Source organism: Saccopteryx leptura, chromosome 4, assembly GCF_036850995.1.
Source record: "Saccopteryx leptura isolate mSacLep1 chromosome 4, mSacLep1_pri_phased_curated, whole genome shotgun sequence".
Classification (NCBI taxonomy): Eukaryota; Metazoa; Chordata; class Mammalia; order Chiroptera; family Emballonuridae; genus Saccopteryx; species Saccopteryx leptura.
Window position 1 is genome coordinate 168,163,584 of NC_089506.1, and position 27,919 is coordinate 168,191,502.

At 38.7% G+C, this 27,919-nt stretch overlaps 1 protein-coding gene across 1 annotated transcript in view; it reads left to right on the forward strand.

Annotated features, from left to right (window-relative positions):
* SLC25A46 (solute carrier family 25 member 46) overlaps positions 1–27,124 on the forward strand; it is a 36,057-nt gene extending 8,933 nt beyond the window's left edge. Inside the window, exons 6-8 of the mRNA XM_066381985.1 lie at positions 15,839–15,895; positions 17,119–17,176; positions 23,098–27,124. Of these exons, the coding sequence (XP_066238082.1) occupies positions 15,839–15,895; positions 17,119–17,176; positions 23,098–23,676 (694 nt within the window). The 3' untranslated portion in view covers positions 23,677–27,124. The remainder of the gene's footprint in view (positions 1–15,838; positions 15,896–17,118; positions 17,177–23,097) is intronic.
* Positions 27,125–27,919: the final 795 nt, after the last annotated feature.

Genomic DNA, 27,919 nt, shown 5'->3' on the forward strand with positions numbered 1-27,919 from the left:
TTTCCTTTTTACTGTAAGGGTGATTTGATCAAGGGTATACTCAAGTGGCAGTGTTAAAAAAAGGACTGGTATAGACAGAAGCTTGTGCAGAACTATTGCAGTAATCTAGGCTAGTCTGAGAAGGGTCTGAACTATGGAATAGAACAGAAGGGGATGAGCTGGAGAGACATCGCTGATGTGTAATTTATAATTAGTGATAGATTGGGAATGGGCATCTGGGAGAGTAAATCGTCAGCAGGGACAGATTTCTAGATTGGAATCAAGTTGAAGAATTCATGAAGAACAGCAAGTTGGGAAGGTAAAGAGGATAAGGAATTTCACCTTCATTCGATGATGTCTGAGATTCCTGCAGGCCATGTAAAGGGAACATGTCCTTAATAAGCTGTTAGAACCATGTCAGAGTCTTAGAGAAAACTTGAAGCTGGAGGCATAGCTTTGAATGTAGTGGCATAAAAGTAGCAGTTGAAACGTGGATGGATGAATTTCCCTGAGGAGTTTGTGTATGTAGATCAGTGGTTTTCAACCTTTTTACACTTGGGGATTGGGAAGATAGAATTATTTCAGATATCGCTAAGGTAGAAATAACCCTGAGCATAAGTAAATTCGACTAAGATCATTGGGTCTATGATTTTCATACAGCAGCAGGGTGGTTAACTGATTTGTGGGCTGGCCTGAAATTTCTCGTGGACTGGTCTATGGAAAAACACTGGTGTAGACTACATGACAGGAAGTGGACCAAACACAGACTCCTGGGAAGTGTGTGAGTGCATATGTGAGTGCCGTGTGTGTGTACTAGGAGAGGTAGTTAGGGGGAGTAGTAAGGCGTGCTCACAAAACAAATTGAAAATAGCAGCAAACTGTAGGACTAGAGTGTCATCGAAGCCAAGAAAGGTGCATTGGAATTGTTAGATACGTTTGGGGGGAGAGAGTAGAGAAATTGGGTAAATTACTTCCGTGCCTGTCTTTCTGAAACAGGGTACACGGTCAGTAGGTGGAAGAAGAATGAGGGTCTATGTAGAAAGAAAAGCATGATAAGAATTGTAGGCATTTCGGACAGTCACAACTGCATGTAACAGAAAGGGAACCTTACAAGGAATATATGAAAGGGGAATTTTAATAGATAATATTGGAAAACATGCAGTTGTGTAAGTGCGCTTTGACAGGAATCGGTTATTTTTATGTATCAACATTAAATCCCAGGGATATCATTAAAGACTTTGAAAGTTGGCTGCTGGCAGGGTGAATTTTTTGGGTCAACAGAGAAGTGAGGTAGTTGCAGGTACAGCTAACTAGCATCTTAACCTTGAGATTCAGTCCTTATAGGGAAGAACATAAAGACAGGAGACTGGTAGCGGGCTTTTTGCCAATGTTTGCTTTCAGAGGGCCTCATAGTCTCCAAGTTCTTTTAACACAGCTTTGCTAAATGTTACAAATGAAATATTTGGCCAGCTAGAAATTTCCTCAGTCATACTTTAAAAGTCTGAATTCCTGCTGCTGGCTAACTATCCACCCTATTGATTTTTATTTATTTATTTAACTTTGAGTTTTTGAGAAAGAGAGACAGGAAGGGAAAGAATATGGGAGGAGAGAGATGAGAAACATCAACTTGCAGTGTGTCATTTTAGTTAATTGATTGCTCCTCATACATGCCTTGATGGAGGCGGTGGGGAGGTGCTCAAGCCGAGCCAGTGACCCCTTGTTCAAGCCAGCGACCTCTGGATCATGTCAATGATCCCGTTCTCAAACTGGCACGCCTACCATTGACCTCAGGGTTTTGAAACTGGGACCTCAGCTTCCCAGGTCGATGCTCTATCCACTGCGCCACTGCAGGTCAGGCCACTCTATTGCTTTTATATCACAGGATAAAATGGAAAGTTAGTACTTGTCATCAAATATTCTTGAAGTTCTCCCAGAAACACAAAATTCTATAAAAATTTAATGAGTTTCAGAGATGTCTTTATGGTAAAGTGTGAAGAATTCTGTATTTGCAATCAGAACACTGTTGGTCCTGGCTATACCACTTTTTAGTTCTGAGACCTTAGGCAAGTAATGACATTTCACAAAAATACAGGTGAAATGGTAACTTTAATTTTAGGTTAAGGGGAAGGAAAAAAGAAATGAGAATGGGAAGGCACAGAATTTTGTTAAATTTTATCTAATTTTATTCTGTAGACACAGTCAGAGTATATAGGTCTGTATTTTCTCTTGGTCATTTTGAATTTTCTTAAAGAAAACATGAAAGATTAGTTTTGTTGTATTCTATCTGGATAATTTTTGTAATAAGTCCTCGTTAATTAATTTATTTACCTAGCTAATATTTCCTGAGTACCTTCTATGCTCTAGGCCCAGTACTAGAAATCAAATATACATTGAGAAGAAATAAAAGATACCTGTGACTGAGAAGCTTAGAATCTAGTATAAGGGCCATACATTAAGTAAAATAATTCCACTAATAAATAAATAAGTACTAATTGGGTTTTGTTCTCTGAAGGAAAAGAATATGGTTCTGAGAGAGTATTAAAGGGTTAGGAACAGTGTCTCTAATAAAATGACACCTAAGCTGCAATTCAGGGGGTGGTGATTTGAATCACAGATCAGTTTGTGTAAAGGTTGTGCAGCCAGGGCAACATGGAGAATTTAGGTATCTAAGAAAGCTCACGTGGCTGGAGCTTAGACACCGTCATGGAGAGCAGTGTGGGAGTGCCGAAGTAGGTCAGAGCCAGGGCAGCTGCAACCTGGGTGGTGTCTTTCTAGATGGGTGGATGTGAGTGCATAGTTTTGAAATCTGTTTAGGTAAAATTGATGGAATTGGTGATGGGTTAGGGATGGTAGGTGATAGAAGTGTTAAAGATAACTTCTAGGACTTTGGCTTATGTAGCTGGATATAAAATAAAATCCATTCTCTGAAGTTCAGTGTAAACATTTTTCTTTCCTTAATTCTAACTTCTTTGGGCAGGGTTGACGTTTCTCAGGGGAAAGCAAAGTCATAGCCCACAGGCAGCAAAGCAGTCCCAGAAGTTACCACGTGAGGAGGATGAGCTCTGGGGTCTCCTACACTGAGCTTCCTTAATTGCACAGTGATTACTAGGTACAACAGGTGAGACAGTATGGATTCACCGATATTTAGTTTCTTAATATTGTTACATTTTTAAAAAGTGTATGTAACTCGGGATCATCATCTGTGATTTCTCTTTATCTGCTCAGACCCCTCTCAGATACTTTCCAAACCTTCCCGGGTAGACTTAGACCAGTGTTTTTGAACCGCCAGTCTGCAGGGTTAGTCCACCAGAAATTTCATGCCAGTCTGTGCAAGAGTTAACCACACTGATACTGTCTGAAGATTATACAACAATAGTCTTAGTCAAATTTGCTTATGCTCAGGGTGATTTCTGCCTAACAGTTCCCAAAATAATCCTATTTTCACCAGTCCCCAAGTATAAAGAGGTTGAAAATCACTGAGTTAGACTATGTGTTGCTCGACCCTAAAGAACCCTTTTAAACACATTTTATTTTAAACACAATAAACTCTTTTTCCAGTTCAGTAGAATTCCTAATGAACAGTTCCTAAGTGTGTGTGCATGTTACGGGCCATGCCCTTGAGTCATCTCCCATTCCTGGCGACCGTGTGAGTGAGTGATGTCCACAGTGCCCTGTCCTCAGCTGCCCTGCTCAGCTCCTGTACACTGCACATGCTTATGGCTTCCATTATGGAGTCGATCCAGCTCATGTTTGGTCTTCTTTTTCTGCTGCTTTTATTTTTCCCAGCATTATTGTCTTTTCCAAAGAGCTCTGCCTTCCCAGGATGTGTCTGAAGTAGGACAGCTTTAGTTTTTTTCATTTTTGTCTCCAGCAATATTTCAGGCTTAAGTTACTGTACGACCTACTTGTTCAGGGTCCAGGGTCTCTGTAGAGCTCTCCTTTAACACTGTATTTCAAATGAATCATCATTTATTTTCTATCAGCCTTCTTCACTGTTCAGCTTTCACATCTGTACATAGTAATTAGGAATATGAGAGTGTGGATGATCTTAGCCTTGGTCTCTAATGACACATCTTAGCTCTTGATCATTTTTAATTCTTCCATCGTTGCCCTTCCAACTCTCAACCTTCTCTTTATTTTTTGGCTGCAGTCTCCATTTGAATTGATGACTGAACCAAGGTAAGCAAAATCCTGACACTAAACGAGCCTAAGAGTAGAAAAGATCATGAGTTTGATTTGGACAAGGGCAAAGGTGCTTTGCTATATCCAGGTAGAGCTGTCATTAGACAGATGACATACAATAAAGTTGACACACAGAGAAGCTCCAAACTGAGGAGAATAGGTTCGGGAGGTTTCAAACCCATCATCTTGGATGAGATCACGTAGGGAAGGAGTATCACATATAAAGTAAGAAAAAAAAGATGGCTTGTGCCTCTTGGATCTCCAGCATCGGTGGCTGGTTAAGATAAAGGCTCCTGCCAGAAGTCAAAGGAGAGACCAGGAGAGAGGAGAAAACCCGGGGGAGGATGGGATAGCGGGGGCCAGGGCAGGCAGTGCTGAGAAAACCCGGGAGAGGGTGGGATAGCGGGGGCCAGGGCAGGCAGTGCTGAGAAAACCCGGGAGAGGGTGGGATAGCGGAGGCCAGGGCAGGCAGTGCTGAGAAAACCCGGGAGAGGGTGGGATAGCGGGGGCCAGGGCAGGCAGTGCTGAGAAAACCCGGGAGAGGGTGGGATAGCGGGGGCCAGGGCAGGCAGTGCTGAGAAAACCCGGGAGAGGGTGGGATAGCGGGGGCCAGGGCAGGCAGTGCTGAGAAAACCCGGGAGAGGGTGGGATAGCGGGGGCCAGGGCAGGCAGTGCTGAGAAAACCCGGGAGAGGATGGGATAGTGGGGGCCAGGGCAGGCAGTGCTGAGAAAACCCGGGAGAGGGTGGGATAGCGGGGGCCAGGGCAGGCAGTGCTGAGAAAACCCGGGAGAGGGTGGGATAGCGGGGGCCAGGGCAGGCAGTGCTTGAATGAGGGAGGCTAGCAGCTGGCAGCTGCTGAGAGAACAAAATGGTACAGACTATAAACTGTCAGCTGGGTTTAATGACATGGAGGTCACGGGAGCCTTGGCAAGAGCTGTTTCTGTTAAAATAATTGGGTGGAAATCAGTTGGAGTGGGTTCAGAGGTGAGTGGGAGGTTCGGACAGGAAGTAGCAGGTTTAGAAAGTTGGCTGTGACAGGAGTTGGAAAGAAGCCGGAAGGGGAGAGATGTGAGTCGGGTTGAGTGAAGGCTGTTTTAAGAGGGAAGCTATTTGAGCAGGTGAGATTGCTTAAGTATGAAGTTATTTTAAAATTCTATTGCTTTTGTGTATTGATTATGCATTAAGTATGTATATTCATCTATCAAATGGAAAACTATTTGGAGAAAAAAGCAAGTCACTCCTCTCGATTTTGTTGCTTGTTTGAAGGGCAATTTTTGCTTTTAAAAATAGTGAGTTAAATGTATTTACACATGTTTTGTATCTAATAATGAAATATAAAAGTTTAATCACAAGTAGATTTCTATACTATTTAAGTGTGTTACTCTGGCAGTAAGTTTTAACCAGTTTAGGAGTAGAGTACGGGTACAAGAAGAAAATCTTAAATTTGTTTTTATATTTGATTCTAAATTTTATTTTCTCTCTTTAATCTTAATGATTTTAATAAGTGGCAGTAGTAATTAGCTTTGTATTTGAAGGGGAGGTGGCCCTGTCCTTTCAGAAACAGATCACAGACCCATCTGCCCATAATGTTAATAACAATTTCAGGCTTAGTATTAATGTCATAATAACCCTTGGTAATACTTTCTACAACTATGAAAAGAGTAATAGCAGTGCTCAAATAATTGGCAGACCACATCGTATATTTTGTTTTATAATCATAAAGTTACTGCCAGTAAGTTGAGAGGCCTTATTAATTAATTAATTTATGCATTTTCATCTTAATCGTTGAATGTCATTCCAGCTGTGTTTTTCTGTGGTTGTTCAGGCCTGTGGTATCCTATTGTTAATCAGAATGCAAGGTTCTCTAAAGTCTTATAAATCACACAGGGTTGGTCTCTTAGGAAAATGTAGAAAAGTTCACATACTGGCCATGTTATTATTGACTGAGTTTGTTTTTAGAGCACTTACATTATTAGTTATTAATCTTCTTTGCCTTTCTAATATAAAATATATTTGTTCCTTTATCTCCTTGTGTTTGTTATATTCAGTTATTTGAGGTAGAAAATGTTTTCCTCAGTTTCCTGCTGAGGCTATGGTGCAGTGGGTGCCAGTTTCATCCAGGGAACCGGAGCAGCTGGTCTCCTGCGTCCTGGACACCTCCCTTCCTCCTCCGCCTCTGCCCCCCATGCCCGTCCCTCCCCCTGCTACCCTCCCTTCCTCCTCCGCCTCTGCCCCCCATGCCTGTCCCTCCCCCTGCTACCCTCCCTTCCTCCTCCGCCTCTGCCCCCCATGCCCGTCCCTCCCCCTGCTACCCTCCCTTCCTCCTCCGCCTCTGCCCCCCATGCCCGTCCCTCCCCCTGCTACCCTCCCTTCCTCCTCCGCCTCTGCCCCCCATGCCCGTCCCTCCCCCTGCTACCCTCCCTTCCTCCTCCGCCTCTGCCCCCCATGCCCGTCCCTCCCCCTGCTACCCTCCCTTCCTCCTCCGCCTCTGCCCCCCATGCCCGTCCCTCCCCCTGCTACCCTCCCTTCCTCCTCTGCCCCCTCCATGCCCGTCCCTCCCCCTGCTACCCTCCCTTCCTCCTCCGCCTCTGCCCCCCATGCCCCCCATGCCCGTCCCTCCCCCTGCTACCCTCCCTTCCTCCTCCGCCTCTGCCCCCCATGCCCGTCCCTCCCCCTGCTACCCTCCCTTCCTCCTCTGCCCCCTCCATGCCCGTCCCTCCCCCTGCTACCCTCCCTTCCTCCTCCGCCTCTGCCCCCCATGCCCCCCATGCCCGTCCCTCCCCCTGCTACCCTCCCTTCCTCCTCCGCCTCTGCCCCCCATGCCCGTCCCTCCCCCTGCTACCCTCCCTTCCTCCTCCGCCTCTGCCCCCCATGCCCGTCCCTCCCCCTGCTACCCTCCCTTCCTCCTCTGCCGCCTCCATGCCCCATCCATCCCCCTGCTACCTCCCATCGCTTTCATCTGCCTTATTGACTTCCTCTTTGCCCTCCCTATTCTTTTCTCTGTTTTGACTTTCCTCTTTATACAGTTTTTTCCTTTTTATTCTTTCAGCTTGCCTCTCTTACTTCTCTTTCCTGATTTTCAGAGGTAACCTAAATAGACTGTGGCATTTTGCTCTCACCTTTGAACATGACCCTGTGATCTTTTTCACCCTCATCTTTCTCATAAATAAAACAAGTGCAGTGGTGCCTGCTGTGCTGTTCACAGGGTTCCTTCTTGAATCAAATGAGATGAGAGGGAGTGCAGGCTTCAGGCCTAGTGGCCAGGATTAAGAACCCTGTTTCACTGCTGACATCATTCTGCACCACAGTGCCTTCATTTTGTTTTGTTTTCTGATTCCCATTCTTACATTTTTGAAAGCTTTTTTTCCTCCCTTATCCCAATTCTTTGTTTCCCATACTTTCTTTTTCATCAGCCTATCACTTGTATACCTCTTTTAATTTCTCGTTTTTAATTTTGTAACTAATTGTAATTTCCTCCTTTGTCAGCCTCTTCTGTCAGTACATATGAAAATACCTTGTACATCTGTTTTTCTTCTCAAACCACTAGTTGTTGGACGTGTGTCCTGGAAAGGAAAATGTTCACCATTAGAAGATAGTTTTTTTTTTTTCAAGTATTTGAATAAATTTATTTCCCTTTAATGGCTTTAAAACCCGAGGCAAGTACTAGTGTCATTTTAGATACAACATTTATAATGCTATTTTTAAAATGTTATTTCCATATATTATTTATAATGATATTTTAAATTTTATCTCACTTAAGGTTACTCTTAGTGTAGATGGTAAGCTGAGGGGACTCTGAGCACTTCTCCATTGTTGTTTTCAATAATAAATGCAGCCCATCCTTGTACCTTCACTGGGTCCCTAATGAGAAACAAGCTGCATTTTTTTTTTTTTTAAATAAATTTTTATTAATGGTAATGGGATGTCATTAATAAATCAGGGTACATATATTCAAAGAAAACATGTCTAGGTAATTTTGTCATTAAATTATGTTGCATACCCCTCGCCCAAAGTCAGATTGTCCTTCGCCACCCTCTATCTAGTTCTCTGTGCCCCTCCCCCTCCCCCTAACTCTCCCCCTGTCCTCCCTCCCCCCACCCCTGGTAACCACCACACTCTTGTCCATGTCTCTTAGTCTCATTTTTATGTTCCACCAATGTATGGAATCATGTAGTTCTTGTTTTTTTCTGATTTACTTATTTCACTCCTTATAATGTTATCAAGATCCCACCATTTTGCTGTAAATGATCTGATGTCATCGTTTCTTATGGCTGAGTAGTATTCCATAGTGTATATGTGCCACATCTTCTTTATCCAGTCTTCTATTGAAGGGCTTTTTGGTTGTTTCCATGTCTTGGCCACTGTGAACAGTGCTGCAATGAACATGGGGCTACATGTGTCTTCACGTATCAATGTTTCTGAGTTTTGGGGGTATATACCCAGTAGAGGGATTGCTGGGTCATAAGGTAGTTCTATTTGCATTTTTTTGAGGAACCACCATACTTTCCTCCATAATGGTTGTACTACCTTACAGTCCCACCAACAGTGAATGAGGGTTCCTTTTTCTCCACAGCCTCTCCAACATTTGCTATTACCCGTCTTGTTGATCATAGCTAATCTAACAGGTGTGAGGTGGTATCTCATTGTAGTTTTGATTTGCATTTCCCTAATAACTAATGAAGCTGAGCATTTTTTCATATATCTGTTGGCCATTTGTATCTCTTCCTGGGAGAAGTGTCTATTCATGTCTTCTTCCCATTTTTTTATTGGATTGTTTGTTTGTTTGTTGTTGAGTTTTATGAGTTCTTTGTAAATTTTGGAAATTAGGCCCTTATCTGAGCTGTTGTTTGAAAATATCATTTCCCATTTAGTTGGCTGTCTGTTTATTTTTATATCAGTTTCTCTTGCTGAGCAAAAACTTTTTATTCTGATGTAGTCCCATTCATTTATCTTTGCCTTCACTTCTCTTGCCATTGGAGTCAAGTTCATAAAATGTTCTTTAAAACCTAGGTCCATGAGTTTAGTACCTATGTCTTCTTCTATGTACTTTATTGTTTCAGGTCTTATATTTAGGTCTTTGATCCATTTTGAATTAATTTTAGTACACGGGGACAGGCTGTAGTCGAGTTTCATTCTTTTGCATGTGGCTTTCCAGTTTTCCCAACACCATTTGTTGAAGAGGCTTTCTTTTCTCCATTGTGTGTTGTTGGCCCCTTTATCAAAGATTATTTGACCATATATATGTGGTTTTATTTCTGGGCTTTCTATTCTGTTCCATTGGTCTGAGTGTCTATTTTTCTGCCAATACCATGCTGTTTTGATTATTGTGGCCCTATAATATAGTTTAAAGTCAGGTATTGTAATGCCCCCAGCTTCATTCTTTTTCCTTAGGATTGTTTTGGCTATTCGGGGTTTTTTATAGTTCCATATAAATCTGATGATTTTTTGTTCCATTTCTTTAAAAAATCTCATAGGAATTTTGATGGGAATTGCATTAAATTTGTATATTGCTTTGGGTAATATGGCCATTTTGATTATATTTATTCTTCCTATCCAAGAGCAAGGAATATTTTTCCATCTCATTGTATCTTTTTCGATTTCCCTTAACAATGCTTTGTAATTTTCATTATATAGGTCCTTAACATTCTTTGTTATGTTTATTCCTAGGTATTTTATTTTTTTTGTTGCAATCGTGAAGGGGATTATTTTTTTGAGTTCGTTTTCTAATATTTCATTGTTGGCATAGAGAAAGGCTATGGACTTCTGTATGTTAATTTTGTATCCTGCGACCTTACTGTATTGGTTTATTGTTTCTAATAATCTTTTTGTGGAGTCCTTCGGGTTTTCGATGTATAGGATCATATCATCAGCAAAAAGTGATACCTTTACTTCTTCTTTTCCAATATGGATGCCTTTTATTTCTTTGTCTTGTCTGATTGCTCTGGCCAGAACTTCTAGTACCACGTTAAATAAGAGTGGAGAGAGTGGACAACCCTGTCTTGTTCCTGATTTAAGGGGGAAAGCCTTCAGTTTAGTGCCATTTAATATGATGTTAGCTGATGGTTTATCATATATGGCCTTTATCATGTTGAGATATTTTCCTTCTATACCCATTTTGTTGAGAGTCTTAAACATAAAATTGTGTTGTATTTTATCAAAAGCCTTTTCTGCATCTATTGATAAGATCATGTGGTTTTTGTTCTTTGTTTTGTTGATATGGTGTATTACGTTAACCGTTTTGCGTATGTTGAACCATCCTTGAGATTCTGGGATGAATCCCACTTGATCATGATGTATTATTTTTTTAATATGTTGTTGTATTCGGTTTGCCAGTATTTTGTTTAGAATTTTAGCATCTGTATTCATTAGAGATATTGGTCTGTAGTTTTCTTTCTTTGTGCCATCCTTGCCAGGTTTTGGTATGAGGGTTATGTTGGCCTCATAAAATGTGTTTGGAAGTATTGCTTCTTCTTCAATTTTTTGGAAGACTTTGAGTAGAATAGGAACCAAGTCTTCTTTGAATGTTTGATAGAATTCACTAGTATAACCGTCTGGGCCTGGACTTTTATTTTTGGGGAGGTTTTTAATAGTTTTTTCTATTTCCTCCCTGCTGATTGGTCTGTTTAGGCTTTCTGCTTCTTCATGACTCAGTCTAGGAAGGTTGTATTGTTCTAGGAATTTATCCATTTCTTCTAGATTGTTGTATTTGGTGGCATATAATTTTTCATAGTATTCTACAATAATTCTTTGTATATCTATGATGTCTGTGGTGATCTCTCCTCTTTCATTTTGGATTTTATTTATTTGAGTCCTGTGCCTTTTTTCCTTGGTGAGTCTTGCCAAGGGTTTGTCAATTTTGTTGATCTTTTCAAAGAACCAGCTCCTTGTTTTATTGATTTTTTCTATAGTTTTTCTGTTCTCTATTTCATTTATTTCTGCTCTGATTTTTATTATCTCCTTTCTTCGGCTGGTTTTGGGTTGTCTTTGTTCTTCTTTTTCTAGTTCCTTAAGGTGTGAAGTTAAGTGGTTTACTTCGGCTCTCTCTTGTTTGTTCATATAGGCCTGAAGTGATATGAACTTTCCTCTTATTACTGCTTTTGCTGCATCCCAGAGATTCTGATATGTCGTATTTTCATTTTCATTTCTCTGTATCTATCTTTTGATCTCTGCGCTTATTTCTTCTTTGACCCATTCATTTTTTAGAAGTATGTTGTTTAGTTTCCACATTTTTGTGGGTTTTTCCCCCTCTTTTTTGCAGTTGAATTCTAGTTTCAAGGCTTTATGATCAGAAAATATGCTTGGTACAATTTCAATTTTTCTAAATTTGCTGATATTGTCTTTGTGGCCCAACATATGGTCAATTCTTGAGAATGTTCCATGTACACTAGAGAAAAATGTATACTCTGTCGCTTTGGGATGAAGTGTCCTGTAGATGTCTATCATATCCAGGTGTTCTAGTATTTCGTTCAAGGCCACTATATCTTTATTGATTCTCTGTTTGGATGACCGATCTAGAGCCGTCAGCAGAGTATTGAGGTCTCCAAGTATGATTGTATTTTTGTTAGTTTTTGTTTTAAGGTCAATAAGTAGCTGTCTTATATATTTTGGTGCTCCTTGGTTTGGTGCATATATATTAAGGATTGTTATGTCTTCTTGATTCAGTGTCCCCTTAATCATTATGAAGTGACCATTTTTGTCTCTGAGTACTTTTTCTGTCTTGTAGTCAGCATTATCAGATATGAGTATTGCTACACCTGCTTTTTTTTGGGTGTTGTTTGCTTGGAGTATTGTTTTCCAGCCTTTCACTTTGAATTTGTTTTTATCCTTGTTGCTTAGATGTGTTTCTTGTAGGCAGCATATAGTTGGATTTTCTTTTTTAATCCATTCTGCTACTCTGTGTCTTTTTATTGGTAAGTTTAATCCATTTACATTTAGTGTAATTATTGACACTTGTGGGTTCCCTACTACCATTTTATAAATTGCTTTCTGTTAGTTTTGTATCTAGTTTGATTCTTCTCTTTTGTTTTTCTATCATTTGTTTCTGTTTGTTTGTGTTCCATACTTCTTTCCTCTGTTGCTACCTTTTTTAAGTCATGTGTTTTTGTGGTGGTTTTTTCAAGGGTGGTTACCATTAAGTAATGAAAAGGGTACCTACCATATTCATTGTAGTACCCTATCTTATAAGTATTTCTGCACTTCATCGTCCTTTGCTACTGTTAATCTCCATTCTCTCCCCCCTTTTTTTTTCCTTTGTTGTCACAGTTTAAGTTTGGTTTTATTGTGTTCTTGGTGGAGCTGTTACTTGTGGTGTTGTTTTCTTTTGTTCTTTGAATCTGGTTGGAAAACCCCCTTTAGTATTTCCTGGAGTGGGGGCTTTCTCGTGATAAATTCTCTCATCTTTTCTGTATTTGTGAATGTTTTTATATCTCCTTCATACTTGAAGGATAGCTTTGATGGGTATAGTATTCTTGGCTGAAAGTTCCTCTCTTTCAGGGCCTTAAATATTGGGGTCCACTCTCTTCTAGCTTGTAGAGTTTCTGCTGAGAAATCTGATGATAATCTAATAGGCCTTCCTTTATATGTTGTACTCTTCTTTTCCCTGGCTGCCTTGAGAATTTTTTCTTTGTCACTGGTTTGTGTCATCTTTATTATGATGTGCCTTGGAGTGGGTTTGTTGGGGTTAAGAAAACTCGGTGTTCTGTTTGCTTCTTGAACTTGAGGCTTTAGTTCTTTCCACAGGCTTGGGAAGTTCTCGTCTATTATTTGTTTGAGTATATTCTCCATTCCATTTTCTTTCTCTTCTCCCTCTGATATACCTATTATTCTTATGTTATTCTTTCTGATGGAGTCAGATAATTCCTGTAGGGCTTTCTCGTTTTTTATTATTTTTGAGTCTCTTTCTTCTTCTCTCTGTTGTGCCTCAAGTTGTTTGTCTTCTATTTCACTAATCCTATCTTCAATCTGGGTTGTTCTGCTAGCTAAGCTTGTTACCTCGTTTTTCAGCTCGTGAATTGAGTTTTTCATTTCTGTTTGATTTGTTTTTATAGTTTCAATTTCCTTGGTAATATATTCTTTGTGTTCATTGAGTTGTTTTCTGATCTCCCTATATTGCCTTTCCGTGTTTTCTTGTATATCTCTGAGTATTTTTAAGATTTCTATTTTAAATTCTCTGTCATTTAGCTCCAAGGCTTCCAATATGTTAAGTCTTTTCTCCATAGATTTTTCCACATCTATTTGTGTTACCTCTCTTTCTTTTGTATCCATAATATTCGATTTCCTCTTTCTTATTGGCATCTGCGGGTGGTCTTGTTGATAGCACTAATTAGAATTAATAAAGAGTAAAAAATAAAAAACAAAAACAAAAACAAAAACAAAAACACACACTAAAAAAAACAAAACAAAACAAAAAAACAAAAACAAAGGGTAAAACACCCCACAAAAAAAAAAGCAGTAATAATTTATTATTTCCCCCTTTTTTTTTTTTTCTTTGTTCTCCTTCCCTCCTCTCCCCTCCTCAGGGAAATATCGTGCCTATAATGGAGGGCCTGGTTTGCGGTGAAGAGTTCAAGGGGGCAAAAAAAATAAAAATAAAAATAAATAAAAAAAAAAAAAAAAAAAAAAGGGAAGAAAATCTTAGACAAGCATAAGTTGATCTGCCTGCGGGTGACGGTCAACCAAGAGATATAATGAGAGGGACAAGAGGGAACCAGAAAAAAGGACAAAAAAAAGGAATAATCAAGAAGAAAAAATAAAAATAATAAGTAAAAATACGTTGTATTAAGTGGAGCAAAGACCAAATACAATGGAGACCCTGGGTTGGGAGGACCCAAAATGCCACAAAAACAAACCAACCAGAAAAAAACAAAAACAAAACCGAAAAAGAAAAACAAAGCCAAAAAAAACCTTGAGTCCCAAATTAACTAATTTGTTCGTGATTGAGGATTAAATGGGAGGAAAGTAAAACGAGAAAAGAAAAAACGAATAGAAAGGAAAAAATAAGAAAAAGTGAAAAACGAAGGAAGAAATAAAAAAGGAAGAGAAAAAAACAAAATAAGGCAAAAAAAACAAAAGAGGAGAGAGTGAGAATTAAGTGTCCTGGAGTATAACCCCAAAGGAGGGTCAGGATGAAGGAGAGAAATAAAATGTAACACTTATGGGTAGTGTAGTTCAAGAAAAGGGAAGCATAAGATGGGCAGAGAATAGAAGGGCTGAGGTGGAGGAAATAAAGGCAATAAGATAGAAGGAACAAACAACAACTACAAAAAAAAAAAAAAACCAACAAACAGTGGAACAAGCTGCAAAGTCTGTGGATTTTTCCTGATTTTGAGATGTCAACCTCTTCCTCCTTCTCCTCTCTCCCTCTTCCCGGTCGGCGACTCTGCACCCCAGGCCCTGCCCCTGCGCCACACCCAGGCAGGGACTTGCAGTTGATGGGGCTCTATGTCAATGTCACACAATTGGCTTTAGTCTTGTTGGTAGTCAAGGCCTGCCGGCGTCTGCAGGGTCCAACGACGAGAGAGTTCGCCTTCGTGGATTCTCTCTCCCAGTCCCCCCCTCCCGAACCAGCAGCCTGGCGATCCAGCCACAAGGCTGCCACTGCCTCTGCCTGGGGAGTAAGAGGCTCAAAGAGCTGGGAAATCCCCACTCTATCCCCACTCAGTGCAAGGCTCTGGGAAGGGCTCTGACAGTCAGGGCCTCCAGTACAATCAGGCGGGGGTGGGAGTCAATTGTTGTCAAGGTGATTGTTCAGCGCCTAGCATTCCGTTGGACCTCTCAACCCAGGCTTTCCACACCTTGCAGCCTGTCCTGGCCGGTAAAAAGAGGCACCAGTCTCTGCTTGCGACTAGTGTGGTATAGATCTTATTATCTGCCAAGTCCTTCTTGTCAGCGTTTATCCCTGAATATGGAGGCTCTATCAATCAGAAGTTGCCCCCGCCCCTTTAGCGAGAGGCACCAAAAAATATCACGCCTCCCGTCCCGGGTCTGTGAACTGAGAGAGATCCTATCAACCAGAACCGAGGGTGCGCAGATTTCACGGGTTAAGTTAATTTCAGTAATTGGGTCGCAGCTGTGCTCCCGAAGGTATTTCAGGCTGCCTGCGCGCGCCCCTCCCCCAACGCTTGATTGTTAGCTTGAATGGCTGGGTGAGGCGCCCCGCCCGCGGAGAGAATCTCCCAAGTAGGGAATACCGCCCTGGGGCCTCTCCCGCTCCCCGTGCGCGGGCCGCTGGGAACGTTAGCGGTGCTCGGTCTGCAATGCTCGGTCTGCAATGCTCGGTCTGCAACCAGACCGGGAGCGCGCCAGCGCGGCGGCGGCGGCGGCGGCGGCGGCGGTTTCTGAGTGCGGGATGACTTACCACCGGTGCACTTTCTCGCGGCTTGAATGAACGTCCCTGAGGTAGCTTCCTCCACACCCTCGTCTCTCAGATTCGAGTGATAACAGTCCTTTTGCTTTCAGTTTGCTCCGAAGATAAATTTTCCTGTTTCTAGTTGATAAATTTGTTGTGATTTTGGGGAGATCTGTCGGATGCGCTGCTCACGGCGCCATTTCCGTGACGTCACTTTCAAGATAGTTTTTTAAATTAAAACTTGATTACCTTTTTGAAACTTGGGCTAATTCAAGATATTTTAAATAACATGGCTTTCATTTTACTTAAATTTATTTTTATTTTTTTAGGGAAGTTTCACATAAATGGAATCCTAAACAAATAGGAGAACACCTTCTACTGAAATCGTAAGTATCAAAATATCTTTTATATCAAAAATTTCCCTTAATTTTTATAGTGCTAGAATTGAGAAAAAATTATTAAATCTCACTACACTGAAGGGAATTAGAGCAATGAAATATTTGTGGGACTAGAACTTCAAAAGATAAGTAATCTAGAATTTAGGAATTAAATTCTGAAATATGTATTATCTTTAAAATAAATCTTTCTAATTTGAAAGGCTGAAATCACTGCCTAATTTTTTGTGTGTGGTCTTAGGAAGTTAGCAAAGGTCTTCAACTTTTTAAACTGAAATTAACAGGAAAATAATTATTATTGTGTTATTATTAATCAGAGGTGCAAATTTATTTGTATTGTGATGAGCAAACTCAAAACCTTAGGGTCATTAAAACATAGTGCTGAAGACACTTAGTGATTTTACAACACTGACCGTTTTTGTAGATTAGAATTTTACTCTTCACTTTTTAATTTTTTTTGAAGATTGTGAATTGGAAACCCCCAGCTTGCTGGCTCCCTCTGTGGGGCGTTCCAGCACATTATTACTTAGTGATGTTCCATTCACCTTGAAAACCACTACTTGCCAGGACCTGGCCCATAGGGTTAGGTAAGTCCCGCCTTGATACTATTTTAAATAACTATATTTTGCAGGCTTGCAAAGTTGTAATATTACTCTGTCCAAATATTAGTGGTAGGAAACAACTTTGCAAAGCTGTACAATATTGTTTTTTTAATAATAAAAGGGGACTTCACTTACCATTGAAGACTGGCTTAGCTCTGCTGGTTGGGAAATCTGGGAATAGATAAAGATGATATAAGACAGGAGCAGAACAGTATCCTTGTTCAGATATCACTAAGAAGGCAGCAATGCAATGGACCCCTCATCCTAAATGTTAAATAGAGTTAGAGACTACATTAGCTCTGAACAGGTCAGTGTCCAAACAATGAATCATAAACGAGCCTACCTTTTATCCTGGTTTAAAATAAAATCTATCTTCTTTGCAGGCTGTCTCTATACTATTATTAATACTTAATTTTTATCTAATTGTGGATAAAGATCTTATTTACAGGTCTCTGAAGTATCTTTAGGATACAGGTAGTAATAGTTGAAAACCTGAAAAATATCATTCAGGCTTGACTATAAATTATGTTGATGTATTAAGGTGACTATTAAAGTGTTTGGTGTCAGCATCATGTTTCAGTGCACTGATTAAGTTCCCTTTCCCTTTGACAGCCTGACTTACATGGCGGCAATGCCTTTTTATTCAGCGAGTCTAATCGAAACGGTCCAGGTAAGCTATTTTTTATGGTCATTTTTTACTTAAAAATATTTTTTGGAATACTAAATATATTACTTATGTCTGATTTTAAAACAAAAATTTAAAACAGTATCTTTTTAAAATTTTAGTTTGCAGATACGCATATATCAAACATTACATACTAGCACATCTCTGATAAGTGTATTTTTTGCAAGCTTACTTCACACTTTTAGTTTTAATTCTTGTAGCCCTTCCATGGATAGCTATACTCTTCATTTAGATATCTCAGAACCTAGCCTGTAACTTGTTCTGAATACAAAGAATTTATAGGGTTTCTGCCAACTTTTTAAGACCCTTAAACACAACTCAAAATGGTTATGTTTTATCCTAGGACAGTAAATTAAACAAGCATAAAACATGATAGACAATCATCCTAACACTGACAGGTAGCCTGCAGTATAGTTTACTAACAGCATTCGTCTCAAATGTGCCTTTTAAGGAAGAGTTGATGCTATGGTGAGTTAAGTGCTAAAAAAGCTAAAGCAATCTCCTGCTAGTGTTTTAAATTGTTTTACTGTTTTAACCACATGGTGGCGCTTTAAGTATATCAAATTAATATATTTTCTCACCATACCATTCCTACATCTAAAACTATAAGCTGAAGATAGTTTAACTTCACCTGTACACAAAATCCAACTGTGTGTCACCTATCTCCTATCTTCAGCATCCGATCGTTTAGCATATTTTTTCGTCTTCGGTATGTTATGAGTTCCTTCTTTCTATAAAAACCTCACTGGATCAGCCTTTCCTCTTTTTTTTAAAAAATTTTATTCATTGACATTTAGAGAGAGGAGAAAGAGAAAGAGTAGGGAGAAGCAGGAAGCATAAACTCATAGTAGTTGCTTCTTGTACATGCCTTGACCAGGCAAGCCCAGGGTTTTGAACCTGTGACCTCAGCATTCCAGATCTACTCTTTATCCACTGCACCACCACAGGTCAGGCAGTCTTTCCTCTTCTAATTACTCTTTTCCACTTAATTACTTTTCTGACCCCATCATTGATTTTTCATTTTTGTATTTTTTAGAATTAACTTCAGTTAACTGGAGTTAACATCTTGCTACCAAAATGCAATTTTTCTCTCCTTTTGCTTGTTAATATGTTAAATAAATGATATAACCTTTGTATAGGACTGCAGCTTACAATTATTACTGTATGAGATATCCTCATATAGGTAAGGAAAAAATAGCAGGAAGGTGATTATTTAAGAAAAAAAACAATTAAGCAGCTTGTTGTATTGGGAGGAAACAAGTTTTAACTATAGACAGACCCATATCAGAATCACATTTCTGTTTGGATCTGTGACTTTAAACATCTTAACTTTTCTAGTCTTAACTTTCTCATTCGTAAAATGGGAACATTGTAATAACTGAGTTATAAACATTAAATGACTTATTTATGTAAGGTTTCCAGCTCACTGTATGTTTGTTTATTAACCCAATATACACCCTCTCTTTTTCCTGCTTCATGTTCTACCTGCTAATTGCCTCATTTTGACTTCCTTTTTCTGACTTTCTAGAAAATTTTTTTTCTGTCTTAGGTTTCTTCTGTTGCACACTTTCCTCTTTTAGTGACCACTTTACCACCTGCTACTCCAAGGCTCAATCTTGAACACTCTGCTTTTATCCCGTGTTCACCATCCTGGAGAACAGTCTTGTCTTACCCCCCTGAAAATTAGCTTCCTTTTCAGCCTCTTTTCCTTTTCTATCAATGGTACTGTTGTTAATCTGCACCCTAAAGACGGAAAACTTTAGTTCTTGTTTTTAGGAATGTCTTGACATATATATTTTTTATTCTTCGTACCCAGTCAGTCATTACGCCTTCTTCATTCTAACTGCAGCAGGTGTCTGCAGTGTGTGTTTCTCTTCGCTGATAGTGACCATTCAGATCCCTTTGCTCATACTCAGCTCATTATGTTAGTTTCTTGATTCCGACTTCACATTTCTTGGTTTTTTGACCTTCTTGGGAATTCCTTGAAAACATTCTTTCCTTTGAAAAATACACATTCATACTGAAAACGTCTCTTGGATCCCTTAAATATGAACTTCCTAGTGATCTGTTGTCTTCATGAACAATCCTTGTTCCGGTCCCTGCATTTTATAGTTTGTTTTACATATTCGTGTATGATTCATGTTCTTCCGCTGCAATTCCTGTATCCTTTTGCTGATTAAGGATCCATAATGACTCGTATTTCCCAAAATCAGTTCCAGACTTTTCAGTATAGTACAATCAAGGTTTTTAACAGCTTACTTTTTTTAACATTAAGTAGTTCCCGAGTACCAACCTGTATTGGGCACCATTGTAGAACTTGGGGATATAGCAGCCAACAAAACAGGCAAAAATAGTCTGGCTTCATAGCACTTACATTTCTGTGGCGAAGATAAACATAAACAAAATGAATATAAAGTATACGAGGTGGTGCTGAGTACTAAAGAGAACAAAAATAAAACAAGGAAATTAAATAAGATCTGTAATGAATTGGGAGGAACAGCTACTTTTTTTTTAATCAGGAAAGGCCTCACTGAAGAAGGTGACATTTGAGTAAAGATCTGAGCATAAGAACTACATAACTATTTGGGAGAAGAACATGCTAAGCAAAGAAAGCAAGTGCAAAGGCCCTGAGTTGCAATTGTATCTCATGCGTTTGAGAAATAGAAAGGAGGCCAATATAGTTGAAGCTCACTAAGTAAGGGGAAGAACAGGAGGAGAGAGTTCTGAGAGGTAAGAGGGGGAGAAGTCATTTGGACATTTTAGGTCACTATAATAATTTAGCCTTTACTTTGAGGGAAATGGAAAGTCCTTGGTGGATTTGAACCAGAGTGAAGCCATCTAGCATTTCTTTATTAGAATCTCTGTGACTGCTATATTAAAAATATACCAGCCCTGACCGTTTGGCTCAGTGGTAGAGCGTTGGCCCAGTATATGGAAGTCCTGGGTTCGATTCTCAGCCAGGGCACATAGGAGAAGTGCCCATTTGATTCTCCACCCTTCCCCCTCTCCTCTCTCTCTCTCTCTCTCTCTCTCTCTCTCTCTCTCTCTCTCTCTCTCTTCCCCTCCCACAGCCAAGGCTCCACAGGAGCAAAAGTTGGCCCGGGCGCTGAGGATGGCTCCATGGCCCGGTCTCAGGCACTAGAATGGCTCTCGTTGCAATGGAGCAATGCCCCTGATGGGCAGAGCATCACCCCCTAGTGGACATGCCAGGTTGATCCCAGTCGGGCACATACAGGAATCTGCTCTGCCTCCCCGCTTCTCACTTCAGGGAAAAAAAAAACATACACCAGACCAGCACGCCCACTTCTGGGAATGTATCCAAAGAAACCAGAAACAATAATTTGAAAGAATATATGTACCCTTATGTTCATTATGGTATTATTTACAACAGCCAAAATTTGAAAGCAGCCCAAGTATCTATCAGTAGATGAGTGTATAATAAACTGTGGTACATTTCTACAATGGAATACTACATGGCCATAAAAAAAAAGAAGGAAATCTCACCTTTTGGGACAGAATGGATAGACCTGAATGGTATTATGCTAAGTGAAATAAGCCAGTCAAAAAAAGACAAGTATCATATGATTTCACTCATATATGGAATCTAATGAACAAAATAAACTAACAAACAAGATAAAAACAGACTCAGAACAAACTGACAACTGTCAGACAAGGTGTGGGGTCGGGAGCTGGGTGAAAATGTGAAGGGATTAAGCAAAGAAAGAAATTCATCAACACAAACAACAGTGTAGTGATTACCAGAGGGAAAGAGGGTTGGAGGAGGTAGAGGAGAGTAAAAGGTGATGGAAGGAGACTTGACTTGGGGTAGTCAACACGTAATACAGTGTACAGATGATGTATTATAGAATTGTACACCCAAAACCTATACAATTTTATTACAGTGTCACCTCAATAAATTCAATTTAAAGAAAAACTTAAAGACTGGAGTGGGAAAGGGTTGGAGAAATGGACTAGGGAAATGGACTAGGTTAGGTGAGCTGATTTTAGTCTCGTAGTTTAAAAACAATTCTATTCACTGAAAACATATATATATATATGTCCAGCTTGGAGCTTTTTCTTACAGTCTAGATTGCAAACTCCAGGTCTGCACCTGAGACTTACCATCTCTGAACTCTTGCTCTCTCCCTCAGGGTGCAGCCCTCCACGTTTCCCTCGCAGTCAGAGCATTGCAGGTGCACTGCCTCTGAACAGGAGCCTTGGGTCATCCTGGGCTCTCCTCCACACCCCGAATCTAGTCCACCAGTAATTCTTATTGTCTGCGGTTTAAGATAAAAGCACTTTCAGTCCTCTCTGCTAATCTGGTCTGCCATCATCTCTTGTCTGGATTATGCGATGACTATTTTTGTAACTGGTTTCTCAGTTTCTGCTCTTGTTCTCTGCACAACAGCCAGTGTTAACATATATTACAGGGTCACCCCAGTCAAGTCAATTAAAAGGAAAAAACACATAAATTATATCTTCATCTTCTGCTTAAAACCAACCAGCTATTTTTCATCTAACTAAAAGCCAGTCTACTCAGTAGCACACTATGGCCCCTGACTGCCTTTTTAACTTCATTTTGTGTATTCTTTTCTTCAGTGGTTGCTGTAGCCAAATTGGCCACTGGCTGTTCTTCTCTGTCTGTCTGTGACTCTGATCTGTATCACAAACTTTGTTATAGATATCCCTCAAATTATGAAAAGGCAGATCCTGAAAGAGTACACTGGAGTTCTCATTCTCAAGTTCACTTTTTAGGGAAAAGTGATTTCGTTTATATCAGGGGTAGTCAACCTTTTTATACCTACCACCCACTTTTGTATCTCTGTTAGTAGTAAAATTTTCTAACCGCCCACCGGTTCCACAGTAATGGTGATTTATAAAGTAGGGAAGTAACTTTACTTTATAAAATTTATAAAGCAGAGTTACAGCAAGTTAAAGCATATAATAATATTTACTTACCAAGTACTTTATGTTGGATTTTCACTAAATTTGGCAGAATAAATCTTTATAAAACAACTTACTATAGTTAAATCTATCTTCTATTTATACTTTGGTTGCTCCGCTACTGCCCACCATGAAAGCTGGAACATCCGCTAGTGGGCGGTAGGGACCAGGTTGACTACCACTGATTTATATTATTATAAGAGATTTGTGGTGTTTGTAAAATGTAACCTGGGAGAAGGGTATTTCAACCATCTAATCAAAATGGATCTGGATTACTACTCTGTAAACTCACAGCAGTAAGATAATATAAATTTGTGTTGAATGTATTAACATCCTGTGGTTTGAAAATACGGGTTTTATTTGGCACATTTAAAGAAAATGTTTCTAACTGGGAAAAAAACTTTTTAAAATAAATAAATAAATACAAAGGCAGAGACATTGTAGATGATAATGACCATTTATTAAGTGCCTTCTGGCTTACAGGACTTTTTTCATTTAATATTCCCAGCAACTCCATGCATAAAAGGTAGGTGGTACTAGTTCCATTTTCATAGAATGGGAAACTGACTTACGAGAGGTTAAATAGTCAATGGCCCATAACACATGATGGAGGCAGAGTTTAGACCTATTTGTAAGAGTATTGCCTCTGTAGGTGTTGTGTATTTACTCCTTTTTAAAATGAGTTCTACTGAGGGTGGGGAAACCAGATGTGACCCTGTCCCCACATCCCCTTTCCCGTTTCCCTTTCCTATAAAAATAGCTCCCACCTGCACTGCCGTCTGTGTTATGAAATTTCATTTGAAAAAAGAATCTAATACCTAGATAATATTTGAAGTCTGAAACTATTGATGTTTTACCTCTTTAGTCATTAAGTTAGAATTTAAAAGGGACCTAAAAAAGGGCCTTTTTATGGCAAAATAAGCAAATGTTAACTCACGCTCATTTCTTCGTTTTTATTTCAGAGTGAGATAATTCGAGATAATGCTGGGATTTTGGAATGTGTTAAAGAAGGCATTGGCAGAGTGATCGGCCTGGGAGTGCCGCACAGCAAGCGACTGCTTCCTCTTCTGTCCCTGGTCTTCCCCACGGTGCTGCATGGGGTTCTCCATTACGTCATCAGCTCCATCGTTCAGAAGTTCGTCCTGCTAATTCTGAAGAGAAAGACTTACGATAGCCACCCAACTGAGAGCACTAGCCCGGTGCAGAGTATGTTGGATGCGTATTTCCCAGAACTTATTGCTAACTTTGCTGCCAGTCTTTGCTCTGATGTTATACTGTACCCCTTGGAGACAGTTTTGCACCGCCTTCACATTCAAGGAACACGCACAATAATTGACAATACAGACCTTGGCTATGAAGTGCTTCCAATTAATACACAATATGAGGGAATGAGAGACTGTATCAATACCATAAAGCAGGAGGAAGGAATGCTGGGTTTTTATAAAGGGTTTGGTGCCGTTATAATACAGTACACACTGCATGCAGCTGTTCTACAGATTACCAAAATTATTTACTCCACACTTCTTCAAAACAGCGTTTGAGGTTTAAGTTCCTGATTAGTCTAAAAGACATAATCTGGACACTTTGTTATGAAATTGTGAGGGATAAAAGTGAATACTTTGGGGGGAACTGGAGTAGAGGGTGAAACCAGTAGAAAAAGCCCATGGTGATTGTATTGACTTTTTTTTTTTTAAGGAATAGGTATCTATTTTGGATCAAAAGTATTCCAAATTTAAAACCTCAATAAAAATAATATTCATGAATTAAATTCTAGCTAGTGTGGCACTTATACAGAACTAAAAATGATCTTGGACAAAAGCAAAAAAATTGTCAGCAAACACAAAACAAAATTTCACAAAACTGAGTTTTTTCCATCTGACTTTAAAGTTTATTATATGTTTATTTCACCGTCTTGATTGATATTGGTATGTCATCCTTAATATAGTACATAGTATCCAGAGGCCAGAGTTTCCCTTTAAACAAATAAATTATGTCACCAATGATAATGACAAGAAAGAAGGATTTGGCAGTCTGTAATCAGGAGTTGAAGTTTTAAATGGTATTGTTTCTATATAACTTTTTAATGGCTGCATATTTATTATATAAAGCCATTTATATACACACAAAAAAACTTAGAATATCCTTCATTTCAACAAATCCACTCTGAGATCAGCTTATTGCATAAAATGAGGTCACTCACTTTCTGCTTGAATATGAGAATAAAATATTAAAAGCCAAGGTACCCAAAGATTTCAGGCAAACAGCATACTGGTGTAGATCCAAACACAACATTTCAGTGCTGGCAACTTAATATTCGTCATATGTTTATAAAGCTTGATATGCTTACCTAGTTATGTGAATCATCAGGCTGTTTTTAGAGCCATTCTTAACAGAGATAGAAAATAAAATAATCATGACCACTATTACTGTTTCAAATTTAGTAACTGTGTACTAAAAGAATGTCATTTTTCTTTTGTTTCTGAATGACTTGTCTTAGTTCAGACATGATTAAAATTCACCTGGGAATGGGTGCCTCTTGCCTTCTGTATAGTCATCATAAAGTAATGTCTTCAGTTTTATTTCCTTCCAGTTTCTGTTTATAATTTAATACTCCAGACTTTCCCCATAAAGGGAAAAACAGGTTTATCCTTATCGCCTGTTCTTTAAAAACTGAAAAAAAAATACAAACGTTAAAGTCCGTCCTTGCTTTTTATGGTTGAGGAAAAGAAGTAAATTTCAGCAAATATAATAAGCAAAAATACTGTCAATCAGTTTAATAAAAAAAATCTGTATGTTGCTAAATGGGTGAAGCTCTTTCTATAGTGAAATGATACATATTTAACTGATCCATCATTAAACATTTTAAAGTTTCATTTCATCATGTAAGTGGTTACAGTTTTACTATGAACCATTTAGTACACTGAAGTGCAGTGACTGCACTGTTTCCCAGCCTAGAATGCTTACAGATTTATTTTACTTGCTAAATATCAGGGAAATGGTTACCTTTGTGATTAATAGTGTTGGAGCCAAAAACAGTATACAAAGAGTGTGAAAATATATTTAAGTAGCAACTCTCTCTACTATCTTGTGTTATATGTTTGTGGGCTTTTTTTTTTTTTAATTACTAAACACTTAAGTTTTCCTTTTTAAAGTTTCACTGAAGGGAAAAATAAAATTAAGCACCACTATCATGTGCTGTATTTTATGTTTACCCCTTCAGATTATAGTTTAATTTTGGCCAACCTGTGACATTTAAATCGTAGTCATTGCTTTTGAACTGCTAAATAAATTTTTGGGTGTTTATATGTCGAACTTCCTTAAAAAACATAACAAAAAAATCCTTTCATTTTTATTATAATCAAAGATGGTTTAAGACAAGAGTAAACTTCTGAAAATTGCGAGTTTCAGAAAATATCTGACACAGAATCTGCATGGAATCAAGTATTTACTAATGAAAAACTATAGGATCTTTTACCTAGCTAAAAATTAGGTACCTGTTTCAAGATTATTTGATGAAAATTAGCATGAAGGTTTAGTTACATAAATGTTTTATTCTGGAATCATTATAGGACTGATAACCTGAACCACACACAAGTAAGGTTGGTCTGATTTTCTGTCTCTGGAAAAAGAATGCAAATTCACAGAAACACTAAAATTGAGATGTTGCAAGCAACATAACAATTTTTTTACTGCCATTCCAAATTAATTGAAATATAAAAATCTTTAAAATTCAAGCACTTAAATGTTGACCAAATATGCTTAAATGAATTTAGAGAGTATTAAATGAAATAAACATTGAACATGCTCTTTTCCTTTTTAAAATCACTTCTTTAGCGTGTAGGTGCCAAAAGCAAATAGCTCTGCACTATATTTCTTGCTGTGATAATAGCTCAGAATAATATTTTTTAATTTAGTATGATTAATACTATTAGAATAAGATTCCAGTAAAACGTTCCACGGGTCTGGTCATCCTTTTACATAATTGATTTTGGCTATGGAACTGAAATGGGATATGCTTGCCTTACATTGTACAGTTTCTTAATTTGAGTCAGATAGTCAAAGCGATTGAATTAAACACTGAAGCACATGGTAAATATTAACTTAATTTGGTAAATGAATTTTTGGATTGATTTGCTAAATCTGTTTATAAATCTCCTTACCTTGCGACACCCTTTTTATGGGCCTGTGAAAAATAATTCCTAAATTTATAAAATTTAGTCAAGTCTAAACTTCCCATACTAGGTGTTATAAATATGAAACAGTAAAAACTGGCCAATTTCAAAGTGGCTAAAGTGGCTGTGGCTCAGGGGAGTTGACACCTGCCCCAGTGTTTTCAGAAACAAAACTGGAAAAGTAAGAAGTCTTGATCATGTTCCAGCTCACCCAGAGATGTCTTTAGCCCTGGCTTTGTTATAAGTGCACAGAATTCACTTGACTGGGCACAACTGCTTCAACATTTCTTTGTGTATTCATACATCTGCTCAAAAAATATAACAAAACATGCTGCTTTGATACTGGTTTTTTTTTTGAACTGAGATATTTGCCCGTACTTTGCTTATTAACATAAAAGACTGCCAGCTCTTGAAAGGGTAGGCAGGTTTGAATTAATTATTTTCAATAATACAGAAGCAGAGAAAATCTTCATGGTAACAGTTCACATTGCACTAGTATTTGAGTAGTTCTTAACTTTGGCATTTCTGCTTTCTCTTCTTTTCCAAACAGTTGTACAGATTGCTCTCTCTTATGTGATGCAATGTCTTTTTTTTTTTTTTTTTTGAGTCATTGAGTATCACTGATACAGTACCAAGTTGTATAACAGATTAATAAAAATTTGTGACTTGACAATGACTCATACAATATTACCTCATCTAGAAGAGGTGTTTTGTCTGTGTGTTTGGGTTTTTTTAAGTTGTTTTTGTCTCACTGTTGTTTTAAATGTTTTCAGTAAATTGTGTAATAAATAAAATTCAATAAAATGTTGAAATAAAACTAGTATTTTTCTCTTATTGATGCTAGAAAACTGCAGGCTGGTGATATAGCGGTTCAGGATATGTCACCCCAAAATATGCCATGTTGGCATTTATTTTGAATTAAAGATACTTGAGAAACAGCAGTACAAGAAGGACACTGTCCCTTCATTGGCCCCCTGAAAGTGGGTGAAAAGGCCCCATTTGAAAGGTACCCTGCCTGTACCAGGAGGGTAGAAGGCACCCTTGCCACCAGAGATAGGGACTTTAGAGCTGAAAAAGCTGTATAAATAAATCCGGTTAATTCTTCACCATTTGCTTCCCCAAGCCCAAACCCCTCTGCTTGTCAACTCTTCACAAATGTATTGTTTCATTGTCTAAAAGATAATGAAACTTCCTGTTCTGTTCACCTCTTTGATTCATGTTTTATAAGGCTTTTCTATATACCAACTCAAGTTTATTTTTCTCTTGTTAATTTCTTACGTCAATTAAGTAATTAGACCAGCCAAAGAGCCTGGAAGGGAAGAAGAAAAATTTATTCTACACCTACAGTGATAAAAGTTACATTTTTGTAAGTAGAAATGAAGATCAAGAAAAACATACGTAGAGTTAAACTTTTTTGCTCACCATTTTAAAAATCCTTCTGTCTTGGTGATATTTTTTATGAATTTGACTCCAAAGCAAGGGAAAAAAAAAACCCAAATGGTACTACATCAAGCTGAAAATCTACACAGCAAAGAAAAAGTATCAACAAGACAAAAGACAAATGTTACAACATATTTGCAAGTGATATTTCCAAGAAGGGGCCAATATCCAG